This window comes from Prionailurus bengalensis, chromosome F2, assembly GCF_016509475.1.
Source record: "Prionailurus bengalensis isolate Pbe53 chromosome F2, Fcat_Pben_1.1_paternal_pri, whole genome shotgun sequence".
NCBI classification, from domain to species: Eukaryota; Metazoa; Chordata; class Mammalia; order Carnivora; family Felidae; genus Prionailurus; species Prionailurus bengalensis.
The window spans coordinates 62,493,510-62,519,130 of NC_057353.1; the positions used below are offsets into that span (position 1 = coordinate 62,493,510).

At 40.2% G+C, this 25,621-nt stretch overlaps 1 protein-coding gene across 2 annotated transcripts in view; it reads right to left on the reverse strand.

Moving 5' to 3' along the window:
• SAMD12 (sterile alpha motif domain containing 12) overlaps window positions 1-25,621 on the reverse strand; it is a 387,717-nt gene that overhangs the window by 64,476 nt on the left and 297,620 nt on the right. The window contains exon 5 of one of the 2 annotated variants that reach the window (XM_043601632.1): window positions 22,834-22,911. The exons of the other annotated variant lie outside the window; for it this stretch is intronic. Coding sequence (XP_043457567.1) covers window positions 22,883-22,911 — 29 coding nt within the window. The 3' untranslated portion in view covers window positions 22,834-22,882. The remainder of the gene's footprint in view (window positions 1-22,833; window positions 22,912-25,621) is intronic. 2 annotated transcript variants of the gene reach the window in all.

A 25,621-nucleotide genomic window follows, 5' to 3' on the forward strand; every position in this document is an offset into this window, starting at 1 on the left:
CCATCTGCCAGGCTCCTGCACACCCAAACTCAGGGGCTGTTGATTCTCATTTTAGATGCATTCTCGGAAAGCTGGCTAACTGCTTTTTAAATCCTCAGCAGATTAGAAATAGCAAATTAGTACACTTCGATGCTTACGGGAAAATGACAGCTGTCAGCCTCCCAGGGAGAGAGGGAGGGAAAATAAAAAGCATGAAATGCAGGCACAAGGCCTACAAAAACCTGGCAGACCAGGGAGACATCTTAAAGATGTTATGATGGTCGCAGCCAGTATTCGCATGTAGCAACTCAGGAGCCCATGGTTAACAGGCAGGGATGTGACCAACATATTTTAGAAAGATTTCCATCTAGAATGGTTAAGATTGAAAAAGAAAGTTGAATGCAGTGGTTCTCAACCAGGGAATGATTTTGCCCTCTAGGGGACATCTGGCAATCTGGAGACATTTTTGGTTGTCATAGCCGATTGTGGGAGCGGAGGGCAGGGGTGGGTACTGATGGCCAATGGGCAGAAGCCAGGGACACTGCAAAATACCCTGCAGCGCACAGGACAGCCCTCCCACCCGGAGAAGTATTCTGGCCCCAAATGCACACAGTGCTGAGAATGAGAAACCCTTGTTAATGGAACAACATTGCATTATTTGGAAAATTCACTTAATGTGGCTCATCTCAGATGCTACTGACGCAGGGGAGAAGGGGGCATTACTGTGTCACATCCGTCAAGTTCTTTACACCTATCAAGGCACCTTTGATCTATTTGATCTCCACAATAACCCAACGAGATAGCTAAGGGAGTGAGCACAATTTCACTTCACAGACAGGACTGCTGAGAAACAGAAGGCTAAATGGTGTTTCTAGTGATGAATAGATGTCCTGACTCCTCATTTTGTGCCTGTCCCACAAGACCACTGCTCCTTAGATCTACTTATTTCTAGAACAAAATGGGAAGAATCAAAATAGTGCTTGTTGCTAATCTATATCAAATTTAGTTTTAATAAATTAAAATGCAATCTTGGGACTTAGGTTCATCTGTTCATTCATTTTCCAAAGAGCTATTGAGGGTGGGACATGTGACATGCACAGACACCTCCTCCCTCGAAGCCTGCAGGTCACAAGTACCTTATACTTGCTGACTGGACATGTTGCAGTGAGTCTGGATAATATTCTCCACCAGTGCAAACAAAGCCTTGCAAAATCCCACATCCTTTCCCTGTGTCCCATAAACCTCACGCTGGAGTCACACTTGATTTCTAAGCAGGCTTTGCACATTTGTGTGATTTATATACTTGCCTTTTCCTCTGCCCCTTGCACTATTTCCTCCTTCTTTCTGTCATCCAGCAAACTCATATTCATTTTTTGGGATCCAGGATAAATGTTCCCTAATACCAGAGCTGGTAGCTTTGTCATCTGGGCTCTCCTATTATTCTATAAATATCAGAACCACATTAATTACTAGGGGTATTCAATTTATCTGCTTGCACCTCAGTCTGCTACCCTTACACTGAGTCTCTTGAGGGAGGTCATGTTGTGATTTTTTCCCTTTGCCCTTTCCAGATCCTTCTCCACTCTGCTCTGTGCCCTGGGAGGCTCACCCCTGTGAACCGCACCAGGGGTCTCCCTCTTCCTCTGGGTACCAGTGAGGATTTGCCACAGGGCAGCACCAGCAGGGGGTTTAGAAGTCAGAAGAGGATTAATGGCGGAGTTTATCGTCTTCAGCTATGTCCGGGCGCAGGCCATCCTGGACTATGTATAGCTCACGGCATGAGGCCCATGCATCTCCCAGAGATGGGCGACTCCTGCTGGCCTCTCTCCAGGTCCCAGGCCCTTACTCTTTCCCCTTGTGCATTTAGGCCAAGGGGTGGTAATGGCTCCCCACTGTCACAATGCCCCAGGGTATAGCACCATCCCTTGTGACTTGATCTAAACCCAGTCCGTACATTTGCAATTAGCTCCTTTTCAAACCTCTCCTAAAATTACAGAATTTAATTGAGCCACTTTTCTCTTTTTACAACAGTCTTACTCAATTTAGCATCCCAGCATCTAACAATATACAATATATCGAACAAAAGATGTTCACTAAATGTTTGCTAAAAGTGTAAATGAATGAATACAGATGTTACAAAAAATTTTTTTACTGTCAGCTTTGGAATTTTTCATTTGCCAAAATAGCTGCACTCATCAAAGGTTTCGATTTCCTCAGAAGTAGTGAATTACATTTTTGAACTTGACTAGACACAGTACCACTTATTAGCATTGCTGTTCTTTGTCATTTTCAACTTTCAGAAAACAGAAATACGGTGACGTCTGTGCTTTCCCTAGAGCATCTAACAATTCTCCTTCTGAATTCTTCATTACAAACCTCAAACACAACACAAAATCAAAGCACGAAACTGCTGTCCTAACCAAGCCCTGGTCAGAAGACTTCCACCTCTGAGGATACACATAATGACAGCTGGGTAGACAAGAAAGGGAAAAAATAAATCCAACGAGCTTCTCACATTTCAGCAAAAGTTTTCACCCAAAGCGAATATGACACATTAAATGAGCATCAGTCTCAAAGACCTTCTTTTGGAGCCTCGTTGGTAGCTGTGTTTTCTAAGTTAGCAAATGCCTGCTGTTAATGTGAAAATTGGTCTCAACTTAATTTGGCAACCAAGAAAACACATTATTTTTTTGTAGCTATTATGGTCCACAGTTAGCACTTTCCCATGCTGTCAGTGACTTGTAGAATTAATAGTCATTACAGCTACTGACCATTTCTGAAGTTTTTTTGCAGGAGGTGATGGGTCCTATACAGGAAACTTTTTAAAGGTGATCTTCAAGACAACACTACGAGGAAGGTATCATCCTGCTGCCCTACAGAAGACACAGATGAACCAAGGGAAGGCTACTGGAAGCATTGGGATTTCAGTCCAACTATGCTGACACAGAAACCAAAGACTGGAAACTGCCCTTCTGTGCTCGATAGCTGCTCATTCCTCGTATCAAACACAGACACACAGACACATGGGGACGCTTGAAGTTTTCAGTCCATTATATACCCATTCTTTTGGTGTGAAGTGTTTGACTCTTAATCTGTCCAGGAGACCAAGTTGCTTAGTTCTGAGAGTGGGTTTGGGATGATGCTAAAGAAGAAGGTAAAGAGAAAAATAATTGAAAAAGAATGAGAGAGAAGATGAGAAATTTTAAAAAGCAGGTGCCCAAATTTTCAAATGGTAAAGTGAAATCTACCTGGTAACCAAAAGCCACTTGTATTTCTGTTAATAGTCTAAGGACCTTCCCCACTAAGAGACAGAAAGCTCAAGGCTCATGCTAACTTGACTGTCTCTTTAAATGGTACCCAGCACCTAATATATTACATATACACTACAACGCAGAACAGATGGAACAGCATAAAGCAGATGCAGATCTGAAGTCTAAATAGAGACGAACAATTCTTCAGTTAACAACAAGAAAATGAGGTGGCAGCACAGACGACGTGGAAAAGGAGCAGTTGTCATGGGAGAGAAGCTACAGGGAAATGTACACATTATCACAACGGAGCAGTGCAAAAAGACTACTTTGTGGCGAAATGACATCCCCTTATGTCTTCCTGGGGTACAAACAGGCTTCCGTGGAACACTCAGGAGGAAAGCTGAAGGAAATGTGAAAAATTTAAGGCCATGGGTAGGTAAGAAGGGGCAAAACCAAACTACCCAGGGTCTCAACGGACTTCTAAGCAGAGGGCTCAGCTATTACGAGTACTTTCATACCGGGGGGAGGCACCCAAGTAATCGTAACCATGGGCTAAAGAAGAGATGTTCTTTCTCCTAAGTTCTAAAATGTATTAGCTGTATTTTTATAATTCTAACACTTTTACTTTATGGACATTCCCAAACATATACAAAAGTGGTGAGAACGGTATGATGAAATCACATTACAATCACCACCCCATTTCAACAACCATCAACGTCTGCCATTCTTGTTTCATTTCTTACTCCCTAGTTATTTCTCTTGGTATTTTAAACCATTCTAGATAAAATGCTTTTTCTTAGTTTCCCTGTTTATAAAGTGCATCTACTTCCTACAGTTGATGTTGGGGAAAGGTTATAAGATGTTAAGCGCAAAATCCTGACAAAGGGAAGTATTCAATAAATGTGCCTTTTAATTCTTATGTGTGGACACATCACATAAAAACAATGACAGAGGGTGTGGGAAGAGAGGACTTTCATTGTCAAGTGTTGGGATAGAACAAAACAGGACAGGAATATTAGGTGCTTTTATGTTCTAGCATTGTTTTAAGTATTGGCTATTCGGAAATGTGAAACTCTTTGGACACACGTTTAAATGAAGTTAAGTAACAGAATGCTGTTCCAAGGCACAGAGATGTGTACCTCAGAAAAAAACCTATCAGTTTGTCAGTCCACAAGCGCAAGAGCCCTTTTATTCATCGTATTGCCATAAATGCCACCAGAAGATGGGGGAAAATGGCTGCTTAGCTTCAAGGAAGCTGACTTCTATGTTGAAGCCAGAGCTGAAACACTTCAGGAGAAAGACCCCAGCAAAGATAAAGAGGGGCACTCTTGAAAATACAACATTAGAATCTTGTATGTAAAGGCTTAGGAGGTGCTGAGTAATGGGTCCTGCTCAGAGGCAGCCTGGCACGTAGAAAGCAGTTGGCCCAGCCATTGGGGCGGTGGGGATGGAGATCGTGCTCTCACAGGGCGCTGACAGGAAACACATAAACACTCCTTAAAAGGCTTGCGAAAATGTAAATACATGGAACGGTCCTCTCCTAAGCCAAGAGAAGATGGTTTTAATCATGTAATTTGAGACTTCCTTTACTTGGTGCAAGCTAAAGCCAGATTCCATTGCAATTGAAATAGTGCTACATTCTGTTGCTTAACATAAGTTTCAGTTTTATTTTCGGTTTAAGTCCAAGTTTCTTACTCCGTTTCTTAAGAACACCTGCAAAAATTAACACAATCTCCTAGCTAACGCTCTATCCTAGTGCTTCCTGGTATCCCCCCCCACCGCCCCCCGCCGTGGCTTTTGAACTATTGGCAACTTTACCATCCTTGGAGGGGTCTTGGTAATATCAACACTGGCACCACCTCCTCCACCTTCTGTCCCTCCCAAGATCCCCTAAAGGATAGGCTCAAATCTGGGATTTCTGGCCATATTTATAAAATTTTCCACTCTAAAATGTGTCCTCATGTTTCATTTTAATGACATCGGTAATCATGTATTGGAGTAGTCTTTTGGCTTTCACAGCCAAAAAGGGAGGACAAAATTGTTATTCTAGAAAACAGTCTTCAAGCCTAGGTGACCCATCACAAGGTCTTCAGGATACTCATAGCTGGCTGTTTAGGATAACCATCAGCATGAAAATAAGATTGTGGCCATATGCACAAGGGTGAAATGGGTGAAGGCAGAGGCCAGGGGAAGAACGTGAACTCGAGGTACTGGAGTGACAACTGAAATCTTTAGGATGGTGACACGGACACCTGCATGGTTTTATATGTCTGCCCAGGGAATTCTGAGCCACGCCCAAACTTACATTCCCCGCAGCTGTTCTTACCTGCTTGGAGAAGTAACTGCCGGAGAAGGGAATGACACAGTTTTGGGGACCTGGAAGCACTGCAAGGGAAGGACTTAAATTGAGACATAACTGCCCTGTGTGGCGTGGGAAGGACCACCAACAGAGTAAGGTTAATTCCTCAAGTACCTTCCTATTACCTCTACTATATTGCTCTTCACGTGGCCATGGCAAGTTTTATTATCCCACAGGGCAGGGCTCAGGTTATGTTGCCGTTCCTTCCAATGATGATTGCCCGAGGGAGGAGAAATGGGCTGAGATGAGGCATTTTCCTAATGAGAACATCCACAGGCCCGTTATCCCGGCCCTACCATCACTACTTAATCTGCAGAGTTTTCTCAACTCTCCTTAGGACTTGTACATCTTCAAAACGTCCACAACTGCCTAATTGATTAGGACTCGGCCAGACAGCTCCAGGTGGCTAATTGGTAAAGCAATCTCTCAAAGAGTATTCGTCTTTAATTGTGGGCATTTGACATCTTTATGTAGGTTTTATGAGATATTAAATGCATTTTCAGTAGATAGCCATTGAAGCCATATGGCAGCCCTGAATATGTGGAACAAATTGGACATAATGAAGCTTGCTTGCTTCTTTATTTATTTATTTATTTATTTAAGAAAAACAAGATGTACTGTTGAGGGTACTTTTTACAAGTTGAGGCTAGAAATTCCGGAGTCTAGGTAGTATAGAAGACATTCTCTCGTTACTGCTTTAGGATAAATGGAAGAAGATATAAGGACCGACAGAGTCCAAAGAGCAAGGAGAGAAAGAGATTCAAAACCAATTTTCCATATTCCAAGAGGAACATCAAAGACATATAATAAAACAGTGCATTGATTGTGTGCCCTTGTTTTCACCTAATAAGTCAGCTGGAACTAGAGTCCCTCTCTTTGGGTCCATTCATTTAATTCAATACTTATTTAGAGTCTATTAGTATAGCAAGTGATATGGATCATACTCATAACAGGTTCATGAACACTTAAGTGATCCATGAATGGGCATCAGGGACTCTGTAATTCTCCTAAAGTGTATGTAAAATCTGTGTACAGGAATGTTTCTAAAGAGCGAGTCCACAGCTTTAATGAGATTAAAAGCCTCATAACTGAAAAAAGGTCAAGAGCCACAAAGCTCCACATCCAAGACTGTAAGGCATACAAATGTAAGAGACTAAGGTGAGTGAGCAGTGAGTGCTCTCTTCCCCACCCAGCCGTTTTAAGTAAAAGGTGTATACTCGGGTTATGCTGAAGAAAGTATGGAGAATCCATAAACCCCAGAAAATGTTTCACATCTAATGTTGTTATGATTCTCAGAAAATAATTTTTTGTTATCTGTAAGATCAAAAAATGTCCTAAAGAAATACAACCCAAAGTGGAAGATAAATAAAATCAGTTACAAATGAGAGGTTTGAGAAGGCTGAGGCCGTCTAATTCCTATGATTTTTTTTTTAATTTTTTAATCATTATTTTTAAGACAGAGACAGAGACAGGCTATGAGTGTGGAAGGGGCAGAGAGAGAGAGGGAGACACAGAACACAAAGCAGACTCCAGGCTCTGAGCTGTCAGCACAGAGCCTGACACGAGGTTTGAACTCACGAACCACGAGATCATGACCTGAGCCAAAGTCGGATGCTTAACCAACTGAGCCACCCGGGCACCCATGGTTCCTATTATTCTTAAGCTAGGGTATATCATTTTTGTCCACCTGGGATGAAGGCATCACTTGAACAACATGTGGACAGAGTGGGTTTGCTAGGAAAGACGTAAACATGGAGAGAACATCATTCTCTGTTCCTCCTCACCTCTGGCTGTTGAACAAACACTGGGTCGGCTTTTCAGCACATACTGCCATCTTATTTTTATTAATTGGTCTGAAAACAACAAATAACACACAGATTTTAAATCAAAGATACTTAGGCCTAATTTTAAAGAATTGAATTGTTCTACAGGATTTGCCATAAAAAAAACCCTACGATATCCCTCTTCCCTCTCCTCAACTGCCCCCCCCTTCCCCCAGCTTATTTTGGCATTTACTTCTTTTTATCTCTTAATCACATACTTATATCGCTACTTCAAAAAAATTTTTGAGAGAGAGAAAGTGAGCGGGAAAGAGAGGCAGAGGGAGAAAGAGAGAGAGGGAGAAACAGAATCTTAAGCAGACTCCACGCTCACCGTGGAGCCTGATGTGGGGCTTGATCCCATGATCCTAGAATCATGACCTGAGCAAAATTGAGAGTCAGATGCTCAACCAACTGAGCCACCCAGATGCTCCTATATGGCTACTTTAAAGTGTCCAGCTTGAAAAAATGGGTCTCACACTGTGAACAGCAGACTTACACATGTGCTTTCCAATCCCTCTTCACCCCAATAATTTTCACTAAACCAAGACACAGTGTTTACATTATTATACTATTTAAATGCTACCCAAAACTGAGCACGGAGTGAACTACTATCAGGATTCCTCCCCTGCAGAACTACTCTTTTCCCAGGAGGTAAAATTATCTGGTTTCTTAATATGTTTGGTTTTCTAAATACTTACGGCTCACTCCGCCCCAAACTCTTCACCATTTATGTAAATACGCTGTCAAGATGTCCCATACTTTAGGTATTCTATCAATCTCATCTTCCTGGAGAAGCCTCTCCTGGAGCCTTGTTCTCAACGGAGACTGGTGCAATCCATTCCCAGAGACTATTTTACCCTCTTCAGGAACAAATCTTCAGCCACTGGCTGGGGCGGGAGCGTGGGAGTCTCCTGAATCAAATATGATGAGTGGGAGAGGGGGTGTGGGGTCTTGTTTATTCTCAAACTTTTCAGTGGTCTTCTTTATTTTAGCTCAGATATTAATATCTTGGGTCTGCTAATGAATTTACCATATGTCTGTCTGTTTTCCAGCTTCCAAAATGTGTGTACAGCCATCCTCCCTCTGGTCTCATGTCTTGATAGATTTATGTCCTTAACCTTTTTCTTTGCTGCTTTTCTTTTTTTTTCTTTTTTTTTCTTTTGGTAGACAACAAATGTATAAGTGTGTATCCAATCTGCCGTCATTGTTTTTGACAGTGTTTTAAAAATCAATATTAGCGAGAACCCAGGCACCTACTTTAAGTAGGCATCTCATCAACGGCTTTTTATAAGACAATAGCCAACATATGCTTATCAGTTAATTTACAGGTGAAGAAAATGAGGCGCATTCTCCTTCAAATATGTCATTTGCTAGATTGATATAAATACAGAACACCTTATGCCCAAGTCCTTTTTTTCGCTTAATCTTCCTAATTGTAGGCTTTTGTAGAGCATTGCCTTCCTGATAGTCTACGGCTGCTTTCAGGTCCCAAATACCTGAGAATTGCTTCAGTCAATCGATACCTCTGTCATGCTCTATTACAGCTGATCAATATGGACAAGGATGCAACGAGCTGGAAGCAAGATGTTTTATTCAATCAAGTTTTTGGTCTCCTTTATTGACCCCAATACTAAACTTCTCTGTTTACAAAACTTCTATACTCCTCTTGTTTTATTCCAGCTAGCAAAAATTGTTCGCATAAAAACACCTGCACATGCCTTCCTTCACGGTTTCAGACTGAGTCCCTCATGCTGAACAGATTTGGATCCTAGACTCATCTCTGCCTCTATTTGTGTCTCCCATTTGTGCAGTGGGAGCTGATAAAGCTCACAAACTGGTATTCCATGGGTCTGTTGGAGTCAACAGACATATTTAGTGTGGCTGGCACAACGAAGGAAGTTTCTGGAATGGAACTGTCTTAGCGATAGTGGGGGAGGGGAAAGTACTCCATAATTTTCTGCAGTAATCACTACTTCCTACTCTGTTAACATTACCAGGTTGCTTCACAAAAGCCTATGACTTTTACACTTCTTCAATGTATTTGAGTTTTTTTGTACTATGATTATTCTGTCATATCCCCTTTAGTACTAACTTCCTTTGAGTTTATGGGCACTGTGAATAGTGTTAGCCAAAATACCCCAGAACCCTGGGACAGCAGAGGTAGACCAGCTGTGTGATCACCTGAAGTCAGAATGAGACTGTTATAAAATACAGTGATCTTCCCCTCTTTCTATATGTTTTTTCTTTGATCAAATGCCCAAGAACTAGCTGACTCTTCTTTCTGTATATTTCCATTTCCTGAATAGACATTAGTGTCAGCAATATCATTACCACCCACTTTCTTTTCTATCTCACTCTATATGTTTGTCATATTTAAATTGTGAATTCCCAGAGGGTAGAATGGTCTTGCTTGAGTTTTCATCTTTCGTTTCTAAATGTTTATTTGTATTACAATTTTTGCATTGTACATACAGCATATCGAATGGAAACGTTCATTTTTATTTAGTCTTTTTTAGGGAGTCATGGAACACACTGTGTGCTAAATTTTATTGCTTTTTGGAGCCTGGTTATTAAAAGGAAAATAAATGACACAGACATAAGATAGTCTTTCCTAGCAGTCCCCTCTGTACATCCTTGACCATTCTCTAGATCATACACTTGATCTTATAATCCAAAAGACAACAACAGTGACGTAAGTCCTGGATTACAGAGAGAGAGGACACATAGCAAAAAACAGAAAACAAAACCAGGCTAAAGAAGACATATTTATACTATGACCAGGCCAATGAGTAATTGTATCAGTTGGATATAATTATTGGGTAAGTGAGGGGTCAGAGGAATTTCAAGTTTAAGCCAAATGGATCAGGGGTAAGTTACCATATCTCTCATTATTAGGCTGGGAAGCCATGATTCATTGTTGGAATCAACAATGCACCTATCACCAGCTCAAGATATAGAAAATTAAACATAAGCCCTTCCCAGATCCTGTCCACCATGCTCCCCTCCCATGTAATCAAAATTCTGAATTTTGTGTTAATCATTTCCTTAATTTTCTTTATAGTTTATACACATATTTTAAAGCATACATTGAAATCTTCCTGCTTATGAAATTTATGTAAGCTTCATATAAACGGAATTCCAGATACTATATATGTATTCTTCAGTGATAGGCTTTTTTGGTCAATATTATTCATCCATGTGGACACACACAGATATGGTCCATTTGTTTTCCTCCTGTATAGAAGGCTGTTGATGCCACAATTGATTTATCCATTCTAAGTCAAAGGACAATTGGGTAATTTCCAGTTTTTTGCTATTAAAATCAAAGCTGCTAGAAACACTCTGATTGCCTGTCTCCTGATATACAAAGTTATTCTCTAGGTCATGTGTCTCTAGAACTTCCCAAATTACATGGAATAGAAGTTGTGAGCTAGCATCCTCATTTTAATCTTGATTTTAAAGGGGCTTTAAAAAATATTTCACCATTGAATACGATGTTTGCTATAAGTTTTTTGTGGGTATACTTTATCAGATTAAGAAAGGTCCATTTGATTCCTTGTTTGCTAAGAATTTTTATTGTGGATGGTTGTAAAGTTTTATTGAATGATTTTTTTGGTATATACTGAGATGACATAAAACTTCCTCCTCTAATTAATTGACATGATAAATTACATTAAATGATTTTCTAGTAACAAACTAACCTTGCTTCCAGGGATGTACTCAAATTTATGATATATCATTTAAAAATCCATTGCTTAATTTGGCTTGCTAATGTTCTTTTAATGGTTAATGTTCTAGATATTTGAATGGTGTATAATTTTATTTTCTTATACTCTGTGTCAAGTTTTGGATCCAAGGTTAATATTGGCCTTGTGGAGTAAGTTTGGGAATATTCCCACTTTTTCTGTTGCCTAAAAGACTATGTATTTTGGATTGAATATTTGGCATAACTCAAATGTAAGACCTTCTGGTCTAGTGTTCTCCAGTAGAAAAAAACATTATTACCAATTTCATTTCTTCCATGGTTAAAGGATCATTTTTCTTCTCAAATTAGTTTTGACAATGTGTTTTTAGATTGTCCATTGTACACAAATTTTCAAAGTTATCTGCGTAAAGTAGTTGATAATTCGCGTTATCTGATTAACATCACGTGCCCTTTATAGACCCTTTGCATCTTTTATGTTATTTGTGCAATTTCATTTTTTCCAATCTTACTAATTCATTATTCTTTTCACAGCATTGGCTTTTGATGTTGGTGATCCTCTATTTGTGTTATCTTAGTTTTTTCCCCATTATCTTTGGGTTTACTCTGCTCTTTTTCTAAGGTTTTCAGTTGATAATTAGCACTAATTTTTTTTCTGATATAAGCATTCAAGGCTATCAATTTCTTATTAAGTACTACTTTAGCTTCATCTCATATATTGTTTAGTACTTATCATTTCCATAATTCTTATTATGATTTTATTATGATTTGACCCAAAGGGTATTTAAAAGTGGGTTCTAAAATTTCTGTATGTATCCATTTGTCTTTTTATAACTGATTTGTTCATCTTCTTATGGTAAAATGGATTCTTTACTTTTTGTAGAGATGGGCTTTATGCCTCACAACATGAATAATTTTTATAAATTACTGTGTCTTCCTCCAAGGAATTTCTATTCCCTGTTGGAACAGTGTTCTCCATATGTCCTTGAGGTCAGGCTTATTCTTTGTGCTGTCCTACTTTTGTATATTGTACTGAAAACCGTTAAGTAACAACTTCCTACTATGATGTGGGTTGTATATTTTTCACTGTAATTCTGTTCATTTGTTTTTAGTATTTGAAACTATCCTATTCATTATATATAAACACAACATGATTACAGTGTCCTGAGAAATGTTAACTTTCAAGAAAATTCACCTCTTTAGCGTACTATTTTTTGCCTTTGATAGTATCTTTGCTTGTTTTATTAATGATGGCTTCCTTTAGGTTAATGTTTGCCTGGAACACCTTTTTCTAACCTTTACTTTTGACCATCCTGTGTCTCTTATAAGCAACATATAGGTGAATTTTGTGTGACAGTGTGTGTGATCATGTGTGTGTGTGCGCGTGTGTGTGTGTTTTAACTGGTCTGACAATCTTTGTCTTTTAACAGGGAAGGATAATGCAATTGCATTGATTTTTGGTTACGGAAATATCTGGATTCATTTTTCCAATTTTATTTTGTGGCATCTGTTCCACTTTTCACTATTTCTATTTTATTACCACTTTTCCTTCTTGACTTACTGAGGTTTTTTGCTTTTGAAGTATTTCTTCTATGAGCTTAGAAATTATAGACTATGTAGAATTTAAGAAAACAGCCGAACATAGGGGAAGGGAAGGAAGAATAAGATAAAAGCAGAGAGGAAGACAAACCATAAGAGACTCTTAAATACCGAGAACAAACTGAGGGATGCTGGAGGGATTTGGGGTGGGGAAATGGGTTAGATGGGTGACGGGCATTAAGGAGTGCACCTGTTGGGATGAGCACTGGGTGTTACATGTAAGTGGTGAATCACTGGGTTCTACTGAAACCATTATTACACTATACATTAACTAACTTGGATTTAACTAAAAAGAAATTATAGACTACAGGTACCCTCCATCACCTGGAGTCACAAACAACAGCTTTTCTGTGGTGTGGGTCTTTTTTTTTTTTTTTTTCCTAATTCACCTATTAAGCATGTCACCTTTTGGGGTCCTGGCTTTTGGTAAATGATTTTTTGTAAAGATTCAACCTCCCATCCTGCTCAGTATCCACTTTAACTCCTGTCCATCCTTCTCCCATCCTGGTCATAGTGCTAAAACTTAGACCAGAGGATGCCAGCTGTAAAATCTGCTTACTCCTGTGAAGTAGAGTTTTCTGGATGTTCCTTGACTTTGACTGTTCTCCCCTCTATCTCTGTATCTATCTGTCTACCTACCTACCTATTTATCTATCATCTAGCACATTTAGGTGCAGACTGGGAGGGTTTCCTCTAAATATTTGGCCATTAATCTTGCTAGAAATGGAACACCACACTTTGGTTCTGATGCAATCATATCCTTATGTAGTTTTGACAGGTTTATGCAAGCCTGGGACAAAGGGGAAAAAGTAATATATTTGATTTGTAGGTCTCCTGCAAAATTTGCAGGATTAAACTCTCAGATGATATTCTTTAGGGAATCAAGGAAACAAAAGGGATGAACCCTAATAAAATGCCTTCCTTCCACTATGCATATTATGTTCGTATACTCACTTTATTTAATCCACATAACGACTCCATGAGATAGTTATTATTATCCTCATTTTATGGATGAGGTACCTGAGACCACATTTTGAGGATATTAAATTACCGAATTGGGATTCAAACTCTTGCCTATCTAATTCCACAGTCTGTACCCTTTCCTGAGTTATGCTGCCTTTCTCCAGAGGGCTCAGAGGGATTCTTTTTGGAGCTGGTAAAAACAATCCTGGTTAGTCTTTCCCTGGTAATTTTCATAGCAAACAATGCAGCTATTTACCCAGCGTTGGTTAGAACTCTGCTAATTGCTAGCACTCATTCTGTTAGCAAACATGGTATTTATTGACTCCAGAAAGAGTCCAGATTGTGGGAAAACATAAACAGTGATAAAATACACAAATGCTTTCAAAGCAAACCTTTGTTTGGGCCCTAGTGTCAAACAGTTTTTATTTTTAATTGTCATTTTTACTTTTGACCAAATCTCTACCATTCAATACTCTTTAAACCCCTGAGAGTAATTAAGCCTTCCATAAAATCTCCTGATGTCAGTTCATAAACTAAATCTCATCATACACACACACACACGTATATATGTATATGTATACATATGTATATATGTATATATATATGTATGTATATATGTATATATTTGTTTATGCAAGTGCCTATGCAGCCCTGCAGGCCAAGCCTACACTGTTACTGAAGGCCACCTTGCCAAGTCTAATGGATGACCCAAGAGTGCCATAGACAAGCTAATCTTATTTTATGTCTCTGCTTTATCACCATGGAACTTACCTCAGGCAAAAGGTTGAGAAAAAGGCTCTCTCTCTCCTTGTCTTTCTACACATCCCCCTTTCCCTAGCTTAACCTGAATGTCTGAAGTGTATCCAAGAGAGCTCCAGCATCTTGGCAGCTTAGAGAACAAACCATAAAGATGGCACATGGGCCCGTTTTCCCTAGTTATGTCACTAGACCATTCACTGGTCATTGTCTGCCTTGCCAGTGGAACATAACCATTTCTGCTCAAAACCAGGTTGGAAGCAACATACTCTGACAACTCACTCTCGAGACATATGGCAAGGGGTTAGAGTTTGGATCACTGTAATTTAGGGGTCAGTGATCACAAATGCAAAGCAAGCAAGGCAACTTTTCTATTTCAAGGCTTCATACATGATCAAAGACACCAATATGGCAGTGTAAAGTGAAGAGAAGTGAAGGTGCATTGTTTCCATGACATGTGGCCATATGTATCTGCAAAGTGGCTCCTAAGATGTTGTCATTCCCTGGCTTATAAAAGGCTCTAACTCCTTTGTGCAAGGTTTGCCCCCAAATACGATTTAGAAGGGAAAAAAGTATTAGCATGCTCTCCCAGTGGATGTCTCTAGTTCTGTTATTAAAACGAAATGGGTGTGTTTACATAATCTGGGTATTCAGGGAAAAAATTACGCAGTTCTGTGTAATTTTCCCCAGAGTTGAAATTGAACAAAAATCAATTGCACATCTGGGTCTGGGGCTGCTTCAGCCTCTGATGCAAAAATGAAGATGAATTCCAAGTGATCAAAATGCGCAGAAGTGCTCACCCCTGACAATTTTTTCCCTCCCTGGAATGGAAATTATAACAACTGTTTTTCTGAAAGATAAATTACAATCAGCTGGTGTTAGTTCTATTATTTTTTTAGGACCTTCTACTGATCGGACTAATAGTATTTTATTATTGAGTACACATGAAAAGAAAAACATCCTAACACTTTCCCATGATTTTAACTGGAAGGAAATCTAGATCAAACTGGGGTGTGCCTTGTGTATTTTAATATTAGGCAATAATCATACACTACCCTCTTCTCATTAATGTTTATGATGAACATTAATCGGAAATGGTTACGTGAGAAGTGAGGCAAACGCTGTATCTTTTTTTTAACATGTAAGCAAATTTAATTTTTATGTTTTATTTTTATTACTTTTATTTATTTTTTTGAGAGAGTGGGGGAGGGAGCAGAAAGGGAGACAGAATCTTAAGCAGGCTCCATGCTCAGTGCAGAGCCCGATGTTGGGGCTCAATCTCACAACCATGAGATCATGACCTGGGCCGAAATCAAGAGTCTGATGCCTAACAGACTGAGCCCCACAGGCACCCTGGAAATTTAATCTTTAAATTCTAGGTATTTTAAAGCAGTACAGAATTTCCAACTGAGGGGCATAAAACAGTAAGCTCAGAGAAAGAAGATAAAGACAGAAGACATTTCCATGGGTTAGAGTGACTCGGGAAAACCTTAAAGAGAAACACTGTATCTTTTTAAACTTGCTTTTAATCACCCATTTCTGGTCCACATCTGAATTATGCTCTCAACTGTAGCAAAGACTATAACCGTCAGATACAGAACTGAAATAGTTAATGCTCCCACCATTTCCTCAGTTTGACATTGTGGGGTGCATCATCAGTGTTTTATATACATAAGAGGGAATAAGTAAAGTCTATTTTAACATTGTAATCAAGACATGCATATTTGATGAATTTTGCTGATTTCCGTGCAGCACAATCCTGTTCATGTGCGTCTGAGAGGTCTGTGTTTCTTTGTGGAACAGCTAAGGGGAGATGCACTGCTTGACCCGGTGGGAATCACTTCACCAAAGAAACAGTTGGGTCAGCAGACAACGTGAGCACAGACAGCAACACATTCCAACACACTTACCTTGGCGAGTTTCTCACCTTCAAATAATTCCCTTCTAAAGGATACTACTGAGATTCAGAGTGGACCCTTGCACTTTCTCTCCACTGGCACATAGGACTGGGCCATTTTAGTGGTGGTGACGGGCGGGGGCGGGGGGTGGCGGGAAGCACAATAAATGCTTGTAGGCTTCCTTCTTCTGCAAGTGCCCAGATAAACCACAAAATCAATAGTCATAACATTTTCTTTAGCTGAACAAGGAATTCCAAAAGCAAATCCCTGTGTAAATGATAGCACAATGTCTTCATTCTTAGTCAAAACAGACTTTTGAGTCCATTGTTATGGTGTTAGAACAAATGCAAAGCATTCCCCTAGTGCCATTTTGTAGCCAAGCAACTCAGAGAGGAGCATGGTCACTCAGACTACATACAGCTTATCTCCAGTCAGCTGCATTGCCCACTCTATGCTACCGGGGCAGGGTAAACTCGAGTATGAGATAGAATCAAGGACAAAATTATCATCATTGATACCTCCGGGGTGATTTTGTACTACAGCCCTCAGTGGAAATATAGCAAAGGTGGCCTGAACGCTGCTGATAGTACTTAATGACCTGGGGAGGGGGGCGGGGAGGTTATGACTCTGGACAATCAAGCTTAGGAGCAATAAAAAAAAAAAAGTTTTCGATCAGCTTCCAAGAGCAGGCTCCAAACAGCAGCAAAAGGGAAAGAAAAGGTTCACGCATTCTTCAGAAACGAGAAGAAACCGGTTTGAGAACACACATAAATGGTGGCAGGGGGTTATTTTCTCATTAGGCAACTGAGACTTATCTTAACTGTATGACTATATACGTACCGTGCTCAAGCACTCTGCGTTCTCTAGAAAGTATAATTGCAGGCTATGTCAACCACCTGCTCAGGAACAAGTATCTCTGTGTTTTTAGTTTAACTGGCAGACGGGTACACACTGGGTCCCCAAGTAGAAATCACAAGGTTGCCCTCCCTCGTCCTACATTGGTGACCTCATCCTAGTAACAGCCTTCATGGCACCTTATGTTTACAGGGACATAGTTAAAACTCATTCACATCTCATCTAAATTCAATTGCAGGAACGGCTAGAGGTATATCAGTCTGGAGAATACCATAATTTCTCTTAAATATGGAACCTGATGCACAGATTTTCCTAAGGTCTGCCAATTAGCTTACTCTAGAACTGAAAGGGTCCTGTGGGAACTCATTCTGGCCTCTAATTTCATAGATCAGGACGTAGAGGATGAGAAAGAAAGGTCACATGGTGAGTTAGTAAGAGAGAAAGAAATGCCAGACTAAAGACTCAGAATCCAGTGCTCTTTTAAAATGTCGTGTTGCACATGTCTAGACAGGAGGCCCCTCTCCTTCCGTGCTTTCCTGTGTGCAGTGGTTGTGGGTCTAGGAATGCAAGTGCTGTGAGGCAGGGACTCTTTCTTGCTCACCCTTTTACCTCAATTCCTAGAGCAGAAAACATTCTGTGATAGGTGTGTAACAAATGTTAGGTGAATGAATGGATGCCTTCTAGTAGATACTAGGCATTTTTAGGAATAGATTGCTGACATTGGGCTCGCTGCTCTCAGCACAGAGCCTGCTTCAGAACTCTGTCCCCACCCCCCTCTCTGCCCCTGCCCTGCCTGTGCTCTCTCAAAAAGATATAAAACATTAAAAAAAAAAAAGAAAAAAGAAAAAAAGGAATATGTTGCTGACATTTGGCATAAAGTAACAATCTCTTGACCAGAGAAAGAGAAGATATGTTATCTTTTGCTGTCATCTCTGTAAATGACATGAAACATCTAGAAGTACCTTAGAAACCTGCCTTGGATGGGGGAGGGGTTCTGACTCAGGCCCTGAGATAAGCTGGAAGAGTGCTGAGTAACCCCGGTCATAGGCTTCCTTAGTATGACTCAGTAGACATCCTAGTGAGTAGGATGGTTAGAAGCCAGCCCCCAATTTCTAAAGCCATACCTCCTCTACCCTCCCTAAAGTTTGCTTGGCATCCATTTTTCTACATTAAAGGCTAGGTTTGTCCCTAGGGAGTCACATCAAACTGTATATCCTCTCCCATCAAGTAGGTATGGAGAGCCACTGTTTATACAGGAATTATATCCTTCAGGTACTTTTGGTAGAAATGAGGTCAATACCACTGAAGACTTTAAATGATCTCTGTTTTAAGGCAAGTGATTTGGGGAAAGGGGTAAGCAACTGGGGTTGAGTGACACTGCTTGGTAATAGCTTAATTTGCCTTGGTTACAGTTCAAGTCCTCCGGCTTCCATTTTCTTATCTGGCCATCATGATCCTATACTGCAAGGATATATATTTCCACTTTTTTTCAGAGAGGAAACCAAGGTTTGGAGTGGCTACGACACATGTTCAAGGTCAAACATGTGGAGAAACTTGAACTCAGATCTTCTCATTCCAAGTCCATTTTCCCTCCCATTTTTCTACAGATGTGAGGTCCAAGCCAGGTAAAGGCTCTTCTTGCCTCTGATCTCCCTGTACAGGCTGGTGGAGGCTATCTGCTGAGCAGGTTGAAAGCTGGGCTCCAGCAGCTGGCCATTTCTCCTATGATCCAAAGAACATGAAACTTCTCTGTAAGCCCAACCTGTCAGTCTTCTGCAATTTGTTTCTCTTGCCTTTCAAACATACATTTTGCTCTAAGCTTACAGAAATTGTTGAAGTTGAAATTCCAATTAACCCAGGCAGTAAGTGCTGTAACTATACGGGAGTTTTATTTTCAACGAAATGAGAAGGTACCTCAAATGTTACTGGAATTTGCTGAAACTGGACAGAGATCAGGATTCAGACGCTTCAGCTGGCACCACCCAGTTGTTCCCTCTAGAAACCCAGGAAGAGGTGCAGGTTTTCAAAGCAAATATGACTATTTTTATCAGGCAGGCTGTTTTCATGAGCTGTGGTTCCCTGCCATATTTTCATTTTATCTTTTCATCAGTCAGATATATTTTGTTTTTCCTCTTTTCCCTTTAAGTAGATCATTTAAGCCCAAATTAGGCATCAGGTAGGATGAGCTGGACACAACTGCTACCATGGATTAAATATACAAACAATAAAAATTCGAATGAGCCTCGACATATTACAAATAAATCCAGCTCCAAGTGTGGCTGCATGTGGAATTTCGCTTTATATTTGGCTAGGACTCATGGAGAAAAATGCTTGGTGCTCCCTCTCTGGCACTTCAGTTTTAGGGGAAGTGTTGTCTCCTGGTAAAAACAAGATACTGCTTTTCAGACTCCTTTAGAATTTATTCTCTGACGTGTCAATGGTACCTTTTGGGACATTGATCAACAAATATGGTTTGAGCCCCTACTATGAGGTCAGAACCACACCAGGCATGCAAGGAATATAAAAGCCAGAGTGAGAGATTCTTATTCTTTAGGTACTGATGGGCTAGCTTTGGAAGGGTAGATATGCAGCCCAAATGTTCTATTCCTCATTTGCATACCCATGAAAGATGCCATGATTCCACCACAGCATTCTTCACACACACCAGGTAAATGGTCTTGCAATCTTCATCTAATCAGCCATATCCAATTTAAATTGGTACAAGAATGAGGTGAAAAGCTTACTGGCCACACCTGAACTAGTTTGTTAGGCAAAGCTAAAGACAAGAGTAAGAAAGACCAAGTGTTGAACCTTCTATAGAGAGGGTTTCCATTGGGTCTTATGGGCAGGGCCAGAACTTAGAGAGATGAAGGGGAACAGAATTAACAGATTCCAAAGAGCGAATGTATGGATAGAGGAGATGAAAATGGAATATAAATATGGAATAGGGTTTGTCTTGGGATTGCAGAGTAGGGTTCTGTTCTCATTATCTGGGAATTTCATCCAGAAACTTCCCCTATTGTGGTTATGTTCCCATGCATAAATCCTAAGTATGGAGACATAGTGGTTTCTGATGTATAGATGCCCAGTGGCACCCTAAAGTATTATGTATCACATTCTGGAAGGAGTATTAGCTGATTCTCAAAACAGAGAGAGGACTCTGAGTCATAGCTTTCATGTCAATAAAATGGGTAATTTTCTTTTTCTAAGTTTATTTATTTACTTTGTGAGAGAGCACACGTGAGCGAACATACAGGGGAGGGGCAGAGAGGGAGGGACAGAGAGAATCCCAAGCAGGCTTGGGGCTTGATACCATGAACTGCAAGATCATGACCTGAGCTGATATCAAGAGTCAGATGCTTAACTGACTGAGCCACCCAGGTGCCCCAATGGGTAATTTTCTACCAAGCTCTTTAAATGAAACCTTTCCAAATATATTATTTTAGATTCATTATAGGCAAACCTGATAGTCACTTTTTGCCCCCTTTATGACAAAATGAAGAAAGCTCCAACTTTCCTGCACTTCTTACAGATAGATGAAACAATAAGCCAACCCCCTTGTCTTTTGCAGTTTGGGCATGGACCTTGCTTGAGGCAGGACTGGCTAGGATGACTTCTTAACTTCCCTTCAAGTGGCAAGATTCTATAAATTTTCCCACTGAATTGGACAAGAATCCACATATCCTGCTTTGAACATCTACACAGTTAGACTGACACGTGAATGCCTGTGATTTCCTGGTGTACCCCTGTTCCCTCCAAACTTCACCCATAGGACATTTTTTACTATCTAGACAAAAATGAAACATCCAGACCAACTGTAAATGCTGGTGTAAAATTCATTAAGTTTCTTGCAATTACTAGAGGTGACATATTATATACTCGGCATCACTGTTTTCTAGAAAATAGGCTATAGGAGAATCTTGGAAAAGTCGTGGATAGAAAGTCATGTGATGTTGAAACTACATGATCCCAGACAGGTAAGTGACCTTGCTAAAGTTCCTTCTGATTTCTGTGTAGGTTCAGAAGTGTGGACTATGTGCTGCCCTATCCTCTTATATCCAGGCAGCCTCCTCCTGATTTCCTGTTTGATTTCTCTGCTTTTAGTCATATTTGTTCAGAAATGGTCATAATAAGGAGTCTGGAATATTAGCTGCATGGGTGGACTTCTAGATGACACCTCACAATTCTGAGTGGTTTTGTAATCCATTTTGCCCAAATTTTGCAGCAGCCGCTCATGAGTCTTGAATCTTTCCATGGGAAATCTGATAGTGCCCATATTATAGCCATCATATAAACTTTGGGAGAACACAGGATTTTTTTAAAGAAGTAGGTAAGCAGAAAAAGCTAAACAATCCAAATAATAGCTTGAATTTGTTGTATTTAATGAACTAGGAATGTTGCCGTTAAAAAACAAGAAACCAATGCTATTTTCTCAGGTGGTTGTGGCATCAACAAACTTCCCGAAAACCCTTTTCCCCTTTCTTATTAAAAAAATTTTTTTAACGTTTATTCATTTTTTGAGAGACAGAGACAGAGCACAAGACAGGGAGGGGCAGAGAAAGAGGGAGACACAGAATTTGAAGCAGGCTCCAGGGTGTCAGCACAGAGCCCAATGCGGGGCTCGAACTCACGAATTGTGAGATCATGACTTGAGTTGGAAGCTTAACTGACTGAGCCACCCAGGTGCCCAGACCCTTTTCCCCTTTCTACTATCATCCTTCCAAAAGACCTACTAATTTAGAATGGCATATTTTTTCTTTTACAGTTTATTAAAAAAATAAAGTTTGTTTATTTTGAGTGAGTGAGTGAGAGAGAGAAAGAGAGAGAGAGAAAGAAAGAGAGAGAAAGAGAGAATGAACAAGCAGCAGAGGGGCAGAGAGAGGAAGAGAGAGAATCCCAAGCAGGCTCTGCACCATTACTGCGAGGACCCTGATGCGGGGCTCAAACTCACAAAATGAGAAATCGTGACCTGAACCCAAATCAAGAGTCAGACACTCATGTGATTGAGCCATCCGGGCAACCCTAGAATGGCATGTTTGAAGAACTGTCCTGCATAGATAATATAGCATAGTGGAAATGGACACAGGATTTGGAGACAACATGGGATCATTTCAATACCAGATCTGTTCCTTTCTAATTGTGTGGCAGTAGACAATTTGGTGACATTTGTTCAGCCTTGGTTTTCTTGTTTGTAAGCTGGGAATAATTTACGAATTTCACAGAATTATTGCAGAGACTGAATGGGACCTAGTCCAGTACGTGGCATAGGGTGGGTATATGACAATTGCTAGTAACTGCTATTGTAGAAGTCTGACCCTTTGGGAACCCTCGTTTGATACCTGGAGAAAGACAGGGCATGGCTGGTGTATAACAGTGATGCTTGAGTTTGGTGGGTGGGGCAAGCATACGTCAGAAAGATGTGTTGGGCTTTTCCGTCCAAGAGGCAGTTAGGGATGGCAATTTTCTTGTCTTTGTTGGGGACTGTTCATGTCTGTACGTGGTTTGTTTCCTGTTTCTCATCAATCTGTCTTCCTTCCCTCTTGTGAAATCCATCCAGCCTTTTCCTTCCAGTATCTTTAAGAAATGTAATAAAGGCCAACACTACCACTCCCTTACTCCACGAGATGAGAACATTTTCTTCTCTTACCCCTGAGGCGATGTGTCATAAGCCAGCAGAGTTCTCCTGCTCCATTAAACTAGGAATCCAGGGTGGTGGACCAGGAGTCTGTGAATATGAAGGGGACGGATCAAGGGAGGAAGGAAGCAAGCCTGTGTGTCAGGTGGATTTGTGACTCTTAATCAACCTATGCACTAGAAGAACTAGGTAGATTCCATTTGAGAGTGGTAAGAGAGGTTTAGATAGGTCAGATTAAGAAGCCACAGTCTCAGTGTCCATCACAGGATCTATATTCAGAATCAGAATTTGGTTTCTTAGGTGGGTATTCCTGAAATCACCAATCTGTCCCTACCACCTTGAATACAGTCAGGAAGGCAGCCTGGCTTCACAAGTCTGAAAGAACCCTCTTAAACTTTTGCTCTACCATTTACTATCTCTATGACCCTGCATTTTTTTTCTCAGCTTTAATACTGAGCTGACTTAAAGACTATTTAAGATAACATGTGTGAAGCACCTTGTGCCTAGAAAATAAGAAACACTCAGCAAACTCAGTATCTGGAACCAAGAAATGAAGGAAGAATGTTTTCTAAACTAACAGCAAAATTAAAAATGAACAGGCAGAAAAAGGACCTAAGGACAGTAAAAAGAAATAGTTTATCTATCAAAAGAGTTGGGATAATGCAGAGAGTCAGAGGGAAACCCTAACTTTGACATTCATCATCACCCTGCCTCCTGACAGAATCAGCTGGTACCCAGTTTTTACTCATCTGTATAACTCATGATATTAATTTGTAATAAATGGAAAAAAAAAGAAAAAAGAAAAAAAAGAGAGGACTAGGGGAAAAGGGTCACTCGTGATACATCTGTAGGGGTTTTTGTTGTTTGATGTTTTAATTTACGATTACTACTGTTTACACCTTTTGTTTTCCTTGTTGCCCTAGGGAGGTATTGGCAAAGTATGGATCTTCGTGAAATTATGAATGGGTGGGGTTTCAAGAACTTGCTCATTTATGAGAAAGCCCCTAATAAATATACAGTCTGCACAGTCACACTTTCTACCCATGCTTACTCTGGCCTTGGATCATAAGGATAGGAAAATAACACGGAAAACTTCTGCTTTTCTGGATTGCCGAACATTTAAATCCCTTAATTCCTGAGAGATCCAAGCTTGCCATTGAAAATACTATCCCAGAACGTCACACGCTACCTGTCCTGAAGACCAAGCTCTGGCCTCTGAGCGGGAGTAAATTTTCCTATCACAAAAATAACAATGGAAATGATGATAAGCAGTGATAACAATAGTTACTACGATGCCAGTTTCTGTGCTAAAAGTTTTATAGATATTATCTTTAATCCTGAAAACAAGGCTTTAGGTAGGTATTATCATCCCCATTTATGAATACAAAAGTCGAGGATTACAGATGTTAACTAAAATGCCAGAGATCATAGTTAGCTTCTAGTAGTGCTGGAATGAAATTCAGGTCCATATGACAATAAAATTTTCTTAGGCCATCACCCTGTGCTGTCTGTGATGACCTTCAGAAAGTCAGATATTTTCAAAGTTTTGAAAATTCAGATTTTGATGGCCATGGACCTTCTTTCTCATCACTTGTTTTCCTTCTGGAATGCAGCTTGCAACCACCGGGGACTGGGGCTCTAAGGCAGTGATTTCAGATTTCTTGTAGACCATCATAAAGTACAATTAGTTCATAATAATTAGCAAGAAACAAATGCTTCTTAAAAAAATCCAATCACTTAAAATGATTTTTAATTTCATAATGACTGGTATATAATTATAGCAGAACAGAGCTATTTAGTTAGGAAAAAAAAATAACTTCAAAGATGAGAGCTCATTTAGTGTTTATTTGCTCTGGGGTTCTAATTACTCTGAAAACTACCAAAACTTTGTATATGATTACTAACAGCATTCAATAGCAGCTTGGAGGGAACCTGAGCCAATCTTTTTCTTTCTTTTCTTTTTTTTCTTCTCCATTAACATGGTGGGAATAAATAGCGAATGGTAAATACCAGCAGCACATATTCACTATGTCATTATTACTCTCCTGTTCTGTTGCCAATTCAGGTGTCTTGCGTTAAACAATAAAAAATAAAACCAAACATATCTTCCTGGCCATTTTCAAAAGGAGACCAACCAAGGAGGAACACTAACCACGATATTGTTTTTCTGTAATATATTAGCAAATCCTGGTAGCTTCAATTTGGCTTCATTACATTTCCAATATATGCACGCATTGATTCATCTCCTTTTTTTCCCATAGTTAAGATTTATGCACTGTATTAATCACCTCGTGACAGCCATCTCAGCAGTTTCATTTAGCAGAGTAAACCAGTCAAACCTCATCAGACTTCTGGGGACGTCACATGGCAAACTTTGGATTCCCGGCAACTTGAATTACTCTTGCCAATATGAGATTTTTCAGAGCGATCCATCTTAGGGCCATCTAATATATCACATCTGACTCTGCTCTTTTCCTAACGGATAGGTTGACAGAGACACCCGCTAGATCTCGCAATTGTCCCCCTGAAGCTGCCTAGGGATAGAGGCTCTGTGGCAGGAGCTCAAAATGGCAGGCAGTTAAAGGTTCTGTTTTCCAAATGTGACTTGACTGATATGAGGGCGCCTGTGTGGCATTCAGTGAGTCCACATTTTCCAAAGGGCTTTAGTAAGCAATGGCAGCCTTCCACACATTCACGGCATGCTCAGGTGGTCTAAAAATAGGACGTCGCCAGGTGTGATGGACCAGCCACTCATTATGATGTCCTAGCCTACAATAGTGCTAACCAGACTCAGGGTTGT